General features: G+C 27.7%; 1 protein-coding gene across 1 annotated transcript in view; it reads right to left on the reverse strand.

The window, feature by feature from the left end:
• The window catches only part of LOC136980821 (atrial natriuretic peptide receptor 2-like), a 141937-nt gene extending 129631 nt beyond the window's left edge, over positions 1–12306 (reverse strand). The window contains exon 1 of the mRNA XM_067277013.1: positions 11540–12306. Within this exon, the coding sequence (XP_067133114.1) occupies positions 11540–12272 (733 nt within the window). The 5' untranslated portion in view covers positions 12273–12306. The remainder of the gene's footprint in view (positions 1–11539) is intronic.
• Positions 12307–12729: the final 423 nt, after the last annotated feature.

Below are 12729 nucleotides of genomic sequence, written 5' to 3' on the forward strand. Positions count from 1 at the left end.
TTGTTATGATCATTCTGAACGTTTTATCTTGTCTCCTGAAGAATTCTTTATTATAATGAAAAATATATTTCAAGATAACACAAATTTAAGACTAAATAGATATAAATTTCGCTGTCTTTTTAATCCTTTCCAACTACAGGAACACTATAAATACAAAGACTTGACCTTTTCTTTGAGGCTCCTCCCTCTCTATGATTATGTAAATTGATTAAAAGAAGGATTTTTAATTTTTAATTATTTTACATAATCGTAGGTCTCAAAGAATGGGTTGACTCTGCCAGTGTCTGTGTTCCTGTGGTTAAAAAAGATATAAGACAGAAAATTTTATTTGTATTATTATTAAATTTATATTATAGCATCAGAAAATTAAATTATTAGATTAAATTATCGCCGTATTTTCTGGAAATTTTATATATATATATTTATTTATAAACCATTTTACTTATATGTAAGTCAAAAAGCAACAGTCAAAATCGTTTTCATTATTATGGTTGTGTTAACTGTAAACAAATTTCATCCGTATTAATATTAATTGATTTGATGTGCAACATTTCTTACATCAGTTTGTAATTTAGAAATTAAATAAAAATACTTATACGAAGAATAAATATATTACTACATCAGGAAATTATCTTTAATGTTTATAATTTATCTTTATCAAATTTATAAACAATATAAGGAAGGAACAATTAACATAGCTGTTGTTGTTAATTAATTATTCTTATCATTAGAATCTAGATAAACATGAATTAGAATTGCGGTTAAAATCCAAATTATTAATAATGTAAGATTCTCCAAGATACTCTCAAAAGACTCTTAATTGGTTCTCCACTATTCTTTTTTATTTATTCTGTTCTATGATAGGCTTGAAGAGCCGATATCTATAGCCTTTACAACATTGACTAACCAAACCACTCGGGAAGTCGATACACTTCTGGGAAACTGATTAGGGATTAAAACAGTCTTATCTGTGTCCTGCTACAACGAATAACGTTACAACAATTCGACTGCAATGTGTATCTGAAAATCAGAAAGGTGAAATCTTTTAACTTACTATCAATAAATTAAATTGAAAATATACTATCTCGAATTGTCTGTAATCAGTTTAACTGAATTTTCTGTAATTGTAGAAAAGAAAATTATAATAATGACTCAACAAATCAAACGTAATATACGTAATTTTATTGTTTATCAAGTAAAAAAAACACAAAACTTAAGCAATATCGAATTAGAATTTGTTTATCATTTTATATCTCTAAAAGGATTTCTTATAAAATTCTAAAAACTTTTCTGTTCAGAAAAATATTTAATGTAAATAAGAATTTCATTTTTATATAAATTCAAAAGAAAATAACAATAAAACAGAGAATATACACTTTTCTACTATAACAACTTCTACTATAATCTAACTAAGAATACAGACTAAATGTGAAAATTTCTAACATTTAAACTAATATCATAGATTATCATTATTTTTTTTTCCTTTCTTTCATTTTAGACTTCGCTCTGTGGACACTAAGAACCATTTCTATCATAACCATCTTGAGTTTGTGGGTTTCCTGGATTCACAATGAGAGCAGGCTGTGGTGAGGGACGGAGCCCGACTTATCCAGGATTCTATTAATGAAAATTATTCACTAACGCAAAATTACAGAGGTTTTTCGATTGCCCGGATCGATCCCGGATTTCCTAGAGCCTTAATTATCTCGGATATCCTGCTTATCATGATAAATATGTCAGAATTTTTGTAATTAGTAAAGCCTAGCTTACTTATTTTTTAATTGTCGTTTTGAGAAAAAAATTTTTATACATCTGAAGACATTTGGAATCAGTCTGGAAACAAGTGAAATTTGAATAATCTTACTAAAGTATTATAATGAATACAGTTATTTATCCATATCATAAAAATTACATATTAATTTTCCGAAAACAATCTTATCTCTTAAGAATTCTTATCTTCCGTTTCTTAATTTCGTAATTTTTAATAAATAAAAATTAGCCTGTTTCGAAAAGTTAATTGATTTGATATTATGTAATATAATCTTCAATCAAATAAATGCAAACTTTAAATGAAATTATTCATAATGTCATCTTATCTTGGAAAAAATATTTCACTTCTGACAAATAGAGATATCTTTCAATCAATTATTGATTGTTGTAAATGTAAGTTTAAAGACCATTGTTATATAGTAAAAATTAAATAAAATGATTGTAATTCATTTATTTTTCATAAAAGAATGTCATTTTTATTGTTCTTTAATGAAACTGTATATGCTCTTATAATATTTTTAGGGAAAAGTACATGCGACCATATAGAAAGAGAATCACTGTTTTACATTACTGTTTTAGTTTAATAAGTGCAAGATAATCAAAAGTACAAAATGGGTACAAATTTGTCAAATAAGGCCATCATGACTACGTGCTTTGCACTAGAAAATCTTATCAAAATTGTCAAAACAACCCATTTCGATTAAAATTTTAGCTGTCAGCTTTTTCGGTCATGTTACCAACTTTATTCAAAATTGCTCGTTGATAGTTCTGATTCTAATTGCCTGGCTTATAGTAAAACCTGTTTAATACGGACGATTTTACATAACATAAATCTGCTAAAACAGAAAATAAATCTTGGAACGGAACCGTTTGCTATATAAAATATTGTACCTGTAAACCGGAAACTTGTCTAACGCGGAAATAGAAAACATTTTGGTAACTGAATAAAAATGGAAGTTTTTGATATAACAGCAGCCAAATTTTACATCCTGGTTATTGTTGTAACTTGCCGGCTCTTGGTCGATCTTCTCGGTGACGATAGTTACAGTCTATCAATTTCTTTTTTCTTTGTTGATGATGTTAATTTCATTGTCCAGAAAGTAGCTGTGACAATATAACATCGCTATTTCTCTCCAACTCTCTAGGAGTGTTAATTAAAAAGAAAAAAAACTAACTTAACAAAACGGAAACCTGTCAAAACGAAAAATACTGGTCGATAACATTTCATTTTAAACAGGTATATGATTTATTTAGGTGGGTACAATGTACAGTACATACCCTATGTATAAAAACAGCCACATTGTCGATTCAATTAAGACCTCAGCCTATTGCTTTAGTGAATCTAAGGCGAACCATTTCAGGAAATTTTTTATGTGCAATAAGTTTCGAATATATCAGGCACCATCCCTCATCAACCATCGCTCCCATTGTGAGCCTGGCTGAACCCACGATGGATATGGTAAAGGCCCACTTAGTGTTAAGCGGGCCTTTTTCCGTACCCATTCGTGGGTTATATATATAGCTTATGTAAGTTATATAATACTGATTGATAATTAAGTAATGGTAATGATGATTATATATTTATATTGATGATAATGTAGTTTGGAAAAGTTTATATATACATACATTAAAATTTAGCTAAATTATAAGTAACAGCACATTCTTATTAACGACAATCATAGAGGAAAGTGTAATCAATGATATTTTAACTATAAATTATATCTACATTTTATCAATGTCTTGTGACACAATATATAATATTTTTAATCCTTTTTCTATCACTTTATCATTTTACCTTTTTGTGAGTTATCCGATCAAGTACTAGAGCAATTTCGTCCTATTGTCACAATATATTATATTAGGTATCAAAAGAAACCAACAACATAATATATGACTTCTTTTATTTGATTATCAGAAGAATAACTATTTTTAACATCATATTTCAAATTGGGATAAGATAAATTTTCATTTTTAAAAAAAATGAAAAAAACCTTAGTTTCTACATTCATTCAGGTAGAAACAATTGCAAATCAGAAAGTATACAATTATCCCAGATCAATTTTATTCATTATCTCATTATGTTATGAACTTATGTATTAAAAATATAAGAAATTGATAAATTAATTATGTTTAATTTTAACTGTTTTGGCTATTCCAGGATTAAACAAATGACAGCCCAATTACATAAACTAAACAGTTAAAAGCTTTACAATGTACACAATCATTGGCTTATCGACAAAATTAGACGCAAATGTTAAAAAGTGAAAAGTTTTATAATATATATACACGATATTTGAAGTCTCGAGTTATTTTTTTAAACTATATTTAATTATTATCGATAAAAAATACGTTGGAGTGACGATATTCCAGGTGTATAAGGTGTAACAAATTCGCTCGTCATCTGCTGAACGATGGTTACTATGACTCTCCGGAAAAACCACATATTCAAACTACTTGTAGTTATAACTAATTTATTTACACAATACACTGAGGGTGTATACGCAAATATTACTTAACTTCAAAATTAATTAATGTCTTTAAGAATCCCTCTGTGAATTGTTTTGATCTGTTCAATGTAAGCTTCTTACTGTTTGGCAACAAGCTTCCACGCCATTTCAAACATTTTTTTTTTTTTTTACATTTTTCGGGGGGTTACGTTTGACCATTCATTTTTAAGCACTTTCCAAAGCACACTCAGTGTTGTATTATGTCGATGGAAAAGTCGTTGTTTAAGGAATCCAAAGACGAAAAAGTCTAAAAGGGCTAATGTCCGGAGATTTAGTAAGAATATCCTGTCTTTTTATATATTTGAGACGTGAGAAGCTTTAAGATATTCGAGATACTTCTCAGTTTTCTTTGCAGTGTGAGAAGAGTCTTTATCATGATGGGACACAACTTTGTCTATCTCTCCTGGATATTTGCAAGAAACTTTTCTTTCTAAATATGGCTTCAGTATATTGCTGATATAATAGTCCAATTTCCTTGGCAATGTTTTTGAAAATTGGAGAGTTTGGTATAAACAGTAGTTTGCGGACCTTCTCAATATTATCTTTGCAGCACGCAGCCTAGGTTTCGAATAAAGTTTTAAATGAACCCCTTCTTCCGCATTTCATCGTTTTTTCGTACGAGAATTAATAATATTGCTTACCGTCTTCTGACTTATAGCAATGGAACTAGATTTTAGTAATTTCTGTAAAAGTCAACCCCTGTTCTAAAAGCAATTTTACGCGGACATCAATTTCCCTATTTTTGTGTGGCTAATTTTTCAAATCTTTTTTACGCAAACAATTTTAACGCATCGAAAAGAAATATGGATAATCACAAAAAAATTCTGGTGAGTTTCGTGTAGCCAATTAAAAGATATAACATAGTAATGTTGAGTAATATTTCAGTATACACCCTCGGTGTTTACAAGTGGAGCGTTATTATTATACAGTAGACCCACCTATAACACGGTAGATACGTTCCGTGTTATATGATCTGTGTTGTACGAGTCACTTAAATACATGAGCCAATCACTGCCCGGCACGTGTGCAGTTTAGGGGCTACGGCTGTTTGAATGGTTTTCTTCCATAAAATTAATCGATTCTAGACTAATTTGACTCAAAATTTCCAAATCACGTATAATTTTTTGGGAATAATCCATATAAATTACGCTATAAACAAAAAATTGTAGGATTACTTACCGAGTGTGCACCGTTCGACGACGCCATTGCTTAAACTTGTTTTCGTCGCAGTGCGGCTCGTCGAACGGCGGAGGTGTGTTTCCTGATCAGCGAATTTTTCGCAGAAAAATAACTTAACTTTGGAGACATCATTAATAAAGATATAATTTTTATGGCCGTTCAATACTAAATGTTTTTTAGTAGGTCCAGTGCTCGTTTAAACTCAACGGTTTGTACAATATCCGCTATTGGTCCAGATTATACCAATCCTGTCGCGACATGAGTCGGCGATGACGTTTTACCGTGTTATACGAGTCTCTTTTTTATCGTGTTATAAGAACACAATCCCAATTTTTTCGCCGTGTTATACGAATCCGTGTTATATGAACCCGTGTTATAGGGGGGTCTACTGTACTATAGATTCGAACAAGACCGTCCTTTCCCGGAGGATTTTTGTAAAGAGAGGAGGTTTGAGGTTAACTGAACTGCAGGATATTTATCCTCGTAAATGCTACTGTCTAATTTGCGTACTAGGACGTACCGGGTATTGTATACCTATTGTAACTTTCCTGTCATACGTGGCCAATCTTCGAGAATAGGAATCTTTACACTTTCTCTAACTTTCTACGAAGTCTCGGGGTTCCTTTCAACTCCTACCGAGATTTACCCTCTCGTATGCCGATGATACTAACGATAACCTCTTCCTCCAACTCCCCCTCTAGATTGTTTCCTCCTGAATCAGCAGTTCTCTCTATGATCAGTCTCTTTACGTTTTCCTCTTAATTATTTTAGGTGACCCAATCATCCAAGGGTCAAGAAGTCCATCACGTGATGTGAACCATAATTGTGGCCGGCTGCCATGTGGTTGCAAAATTCAGAAATGCCAACGAACCCATCCCCTTCACACAGTTAGAAGGATTTATGATATTGTTTACTAATTCTAAGCCCTCCAATAAACTCTTTTAAGACGCTCTTTGTTCTCCAATGTAAGGCTTAGTTCGGTTTACAAAATTAATGAAAATGATTAATTCATTCGACTCTGATAATTGGTGAACAAAATTTGCAACTTCACCACTATTACAAAATATCTTCAGACTGAAAATTTCCGCTACTAGCAGATATTATAATTCTAATCCGGAGAGATATTAAGACACGATCGGGCTTAAAATTGACCTTATTTTAAGCTCTGCAGTCACTAAAATGGATTATTTCATGCCCGTTGTTAATAAGTCCAGATACGCGAGGGGAAAAGGGCGGGTGATGACGAATGGCAAAAGTATCTGGAGTTCAAAGCATCCATGAACATTACTGATACTCTGACCCACGCGCGAACTCAGATCATTCAAAACGACAGGCTAACGTCTTTACTAACATTCCTACTGTCTTAATTAGGAAATTATAAAATTATACCATAGGATATTCAAATAAGTTATACAATTCATAAACGAGATAAACAAAATTTTAAATTTCTAAAAAATATTTAAAAAAAAAAATAAATATCTAAATTAAACAAAACACGATGAAATTACTCCTTACATGCACTTACTTCTATCCAACACATAAAATTAAAAAGTAATTCATTAATTGCTTAAATAATAAAACAATTAATTTTCACTAGGGGCTAGATTTTCAGGAGAAATATAGCGCCTGAAAATCCCTAGTGGTTGAAATTTAAAGTAAAAATTTTTTCCGAAAATCGAACAGTACGTATTCTAAATTTGGGTTAAGTTTGCCCAATATTTCTTTCTACAGAAAGCCTCGAACACCTACTCTTTAACTATAATCAACCTTTATAGACCTGTATAGTATTAATTAAATTTAAATATGCGTAATTTATTTATCGGAAACTACTCTTCAGTTAAAGATTGAATATAATTATTTTAAATAAACCACAGCAAAATTCATTATCTTCATTTTTAACATTATTAATAGAAGCAATTAATTACTTTTGTTGTAAACACTTGATAATTTTATTAAAAGTAGTATGAAATATAATTAAATATAAATTACAGTGATGCTATTTAAAGTAACTAAGAAACTAAAACGTTAATTTAATATTTAAGAGTTGAAAACTATAAACATTCTTTAACGTTAAATTAATATTTTGATTTTTAATTATTCTAAATATATTAATTATAATTAATATTTAAATTATATTTTCAATTTATAAATAGTTCTTCGTAAATTGTAATTAACAGAAACATAATTTTGTAACTATTATTATTTCTATTAAAATAATAAAAATTTATATTTTATAATTAATTTTAATAAGAAATAATATTTAAAATTTAAAAAGTTGTGAAAGTTAAATGGACGTAATTAAAAAGCAGTATTAATTTTAAGTAATTTTTATTTTTAAATATTCTAATAAAAAATTAATTTATTAAAAAATATAGAAAATTTTTAAATTGTTGGAAGTTTAATCATTCTTTTATTTTTACTTAATATTTTTATAAATTTCTTTAAAGAATTTATATTATTTAAACTTAAATTGTAAAACATATAGCAAGTTTTATGAAAATTTACAGTATAAAAATAAAATGTTTACTTAATAATGAAAAAACAATTATTTAAGAAAATCACCCTGTTTAGTTGTATGTCAATGGACGAATTCTTGTCTAAATATTTATTCTTTACTTTTTTTTATAAATTTATAAATATTTATACAAGATTATTCACTTTTGCATTGTAAAATATATTTTAATTTTAGTATTAATTTTTTTAAAAGTAATGAGAATAATTTATTTAAATTAATAGAGTAGTTCTCTGTAGAAGGGAAGGTTATATTAAATAGTCAAGTTAATGAAAATTCATTAAAAGGGAAAGAATTATAAGGGAATTTAAAGTGAAAATTCATTAGAAGGGCTCACTCCTTGTACAAGAGAGGATTACATAGAATAATTATGCAGTAAAACCTGTATAAACCGGAATTGTCCGTATATATTTTCCCTTTTGGCAGGTTTCTCTTTTATTCAGGTTCCGTCTTAGATGGGTTTTACTGTATTATATTTACAGAGCAGAAAATTACAATAATTCTGTCTACATGTTACTTATGATTAAATCTGTATATTATTATACATATCTTACGAACAGAAATTCTTACAATTGAATAATAAGTTTATAATTTAGATATAAATTAAAAGATATTCCTGTAATAGTTTACGACATGATAAATTATACATTAAATTATAATATCTGTATGTTTAACATTCTATAAATTAGTTTTAAACTTTTAAAATTTATTTTAAATTAAATAAAGTGTAATTTTCCTTAATATTTCTAGATCAACTTTGAATTTTATGTAATTAACATTTCATTAGACATTCAACGCTTATTTTAGAAGCTTTATATGATTATGCAAGATATAATTACTTGTGTAAAATTGGTTTATTATAAGTTTTAACTAAACAAGTAATAAAATCAAAGTTTTGTTGCCTAATAGTTTAATATAAGTTTGTCGGAATGGTGGAATTAATAATTAGATTATTTAATTTGTTTAATACATGTCACTGGTTAATTTTGTTAGATCAAGTTCGATATTGTCATTGGTTGGAACAGTTTAATTATATCACGAAGATATTTAACCAGCATCAAATATCCCCAAAAATCTGATTCGTATCAAAAAAATAAATAAAAAAATATGTTTTCAGACCAGAATCTAATGTTAAAAACATTTCTATTATATATTCTAACAGTATATTGGTAAAAAGAAAAATAAATTTTCTACAATTCGATTTTGATGTCAGATTTTAAGTGAAATAATCGTATCCTGCTAAAGTAGATTTTAAAATTCTGTACAGAAGATACTTTATCTGTTCAAACGTGATACAGCTTAAATCCTTACTCGCATAGGTTTTTAGCCATATTTATTACAAGTTGCAAAAAATAAACTATATTTTATCAAAAAATTATCAACAAATCTTTATATTTTTTTTATAAATATCCGTAAATTACTATTCTTTCAGACGTTTCACCTTACAGATCAGAACATATTAAAGCTGACAAATCGTAGTGTGCTTAAATATAGTAGAGTAAGTAGCAATATGCTTTTTTAAACAAACTTTGCAGCATCGAATAGTGCATGGAATATCGATAAATCAATAATTTAAAAATTTTGATACTTTTGTTCGGTTCATTGAGCAAAAGAAAACGAATGATCTTCCTAACACTTAACTGTGAAAGTAAAGGGAAAAAAAATCGATGTCTGCTCCATTATGGACAGTTTTAGAAGAGCTATTCATGATTTCAATCAACCATGATTTTTAAACACTGTCTCATGTACTTCGTCCACCTAAAAATACTTTTATTTATAAAACAATTTACTCGATAATCATTTTATAAACACAATTAAAAATATACAGTAGTTATAAATTACTTAAAACATTCATTATATACTCGAGTGTTGTTCTTTACATAAAAAATTATTTTCACGAAGGAAATTATTTATATATTTTATTTTTTCTGAATCAACAAAAGATTTTCTTTTAACAAAAAAAAAATATTTGACAAGATTCTTCTCGATACTATCATCTTCTTTACGTGGGTTTAGACTTACATAATATACAATATTTAAAAGGATGAACCTCTATCTAAAGACAAAATTTTATTTTTTTACAATAATCCAGAGCATTCTTTCAGTTTAATACTTTAAAACTTTTTTTAAATATGTCTGATGTTTTTTGTTTTTTTTTTAAATATCTATAACAATATCCTTTAGGCCTACTCTTTTACACTTATCTTTATGTTTCGTGCTTTAAAAAATCTCATTTTATAAATTTGTATTTATTGATAACATTCATTTTTTTATTTTATAAAAAAATCTCTTAATAAAAAATATGAAAATAAATTTAATTTTTTTAAAATACTACATCACAAGTTCTTATAAAATCAATGATTGATTATCATCGCACAGTGAATTTGAAGTCAGAATTATTCATTCTTTTTTTATTTATCAAATTACATGAAAAATTGTTTTAAAATAATTTTTTTATAACCAAAAATATGTTTTCTTGAATAGAACAGAATAATACACTTTTATTTTCCTTTGTATTCAAGAAACAAGTAGAGAATAGTAGAGATAGTTTGTTTCAATTCATATTAAGTGAACCTGAAATTGTCTCCTCTCGTGTAACTATACTTATACTATTTTCAAACTTGAATAAGTTTTTAGATTTTTATTGGAAATATATTTAATAAAATGTATTGCAATCTAATACCGTATAAGTATTTCACGTTAATAAAAATAATTGTAATAACTTTAAAGCATATTTTAATGAATTCATTGATGACAATACAAGTTTAGAGCTCTTCTTAATTCAATAATAATGAAATAAAACAAATTTTAATGAACAACTTACCTTTTTATTTTATGTATATATTTGTAATCAAACAGACAAACTTACATAATATCTGTATATTTTTTATATTGATAATTAATTAATTAATATTTTTATAAAAATAAATATTTAAATGTAATAAAGTTTTAAAAGTAGGAATTAAGTTAATATGATGTATATAAATTTTTATTATTTTTGTAATAAGATAATGTTGTGTTGTTTAAGTAAATCATCGATATAATTGTATTTGAAATATTTATAAACTACTACTTAACAATCCTATTAATTACATTATAAACTCATTTATTCTCTGTAATATAATCCAGAAATGATTAGCTACATTTATTTTTTTATAAATTAAAACTTTAAAATATAATTATAAAAATTAAATTAGGATTATTTAAAATCATATTAAAACTATAAAACTTTCTAATCTATTTTTATATTAAATATATAAAGAATTATTTGATATATTGGTATATAATATACTTATACAGCTATAAATTTGCCTGTTAATAGTTTATTATAATTTATAATTCAAATTTAAATAAATGTGTTCACGCTGTAAGCCAACAATTACTATGAGAAACTACATTTTAACTTATTTTAGTCACGCACGCAACTCATATATCGAGATAAATTTAGTCATAAATTAATTTAACGGAAACGTTTAATAACAAAAGTGGTACTTATTCGTATAATACGCTTTAACTTTTATAAAATTCGATACAATTCTGTTAAATATAAGAAAAAATAAAGGAAACATACCACCAAATTCGGTCCCAACTTCGTTTAGTAGTATCTGGGTCGCTAGCCTCTCGTCTAATTTGCTAGGCAATTTATAATGCTGCCAAACGTAATTTTCAGATATTCTTAACTCAGAAATGATGGCTTTAGTCCATAGCATACAATAATCTTCACTTGATATTTCAGACCTTGCTTGGGAATCGTAAAAAAGTAATAGTTTCCTCCAAGTGAACTGTTTGAAAATTTCTAAAAGGAACGACACGGCGTCATTAAAAGACAATCCAACTCTAGTTAAAAGGTAATATTCATTATCGAAATGAGATTTGTTGAGGCCATAATCTCGTGCCAACGCACCACTAGTGAGAAGCGGTACGTCCCAAAATTTCAAAAGTCTACCCACTGGGGCAGTTACGTAATCGCAAACGGGCCCTAGAAACAAATGAATTCTGTCTTCTATGTATGCTCTAACAGCATGCATGGGTCCGTAAGTACTGCTACACTGCGAATCCAAGTAATGCACATCCCATTTCCATCCAGGTAAAACTTGTTGATTACGAACTTTATCAATTGCTAAGCGAATTGCCGGTGTAACTCGTATTATGGAAGCTAAGTATGACGGAGATTTTGGTAATATGACAGCAACTCGTACAGTGTCGTTGGACGATCGGTCGAATTTGATAATTTCCGATTCTTCTGTGGAGAAACTTTTCATTAAGGCCAATACTAGGAATGATATATTAACTAATCTAAGCATATTTCTAAAGCCGTGTACTGCAAGACCAAGACGAACCTTGTATTCTGGTCGATGAAAGCGCCTCATAGCGGTAACATTGTTTCCCTGGTAAGCGGTTGTCATAGAAAAATATCACCGTTAAAGTTGTATCGCAAGTTATTTTGCGATCTTTGACTCGTATCGAATTTTATTGAATAAATTTTACCCTTTGTTTTAATAATTTCAATTATACAATTTCATTGATTAAAAATATAACTTATACAGAAAATATTAAAATATTTTAATTAAATATATACTTAAAATTATACATTACAATACGCGGGTTTCCCAAACCGTTTGCCTGTCGATCCCTTCCTAAAACTAAATTTAACTCTCTGACTCCTTTCTAAACTTATATAAAATAAAGATAAATTATAAATAAAATAAAATTATATTTAATTTCTATTTAATTTTCTAAATGCACACAAAATAACCTCCA

The sequence above is a fragment of the Centruroides vittatus genome, unplaced genomic scaffold (genome assembly GCF_030686945.1).
Source record: "Centruroides vittatus isolate TY-2023 unplaced genomic scaffold, ASM3068694v2 contig_726, whole genome shotgun sequence".
NCBI classification, from domain to species: domain Eukaryota; kingdom Metazoa; phylum Arthropoda; class Arachnida; order Scorpiones; family Buthidae; genus Centruroides; species Centruroides vittatus.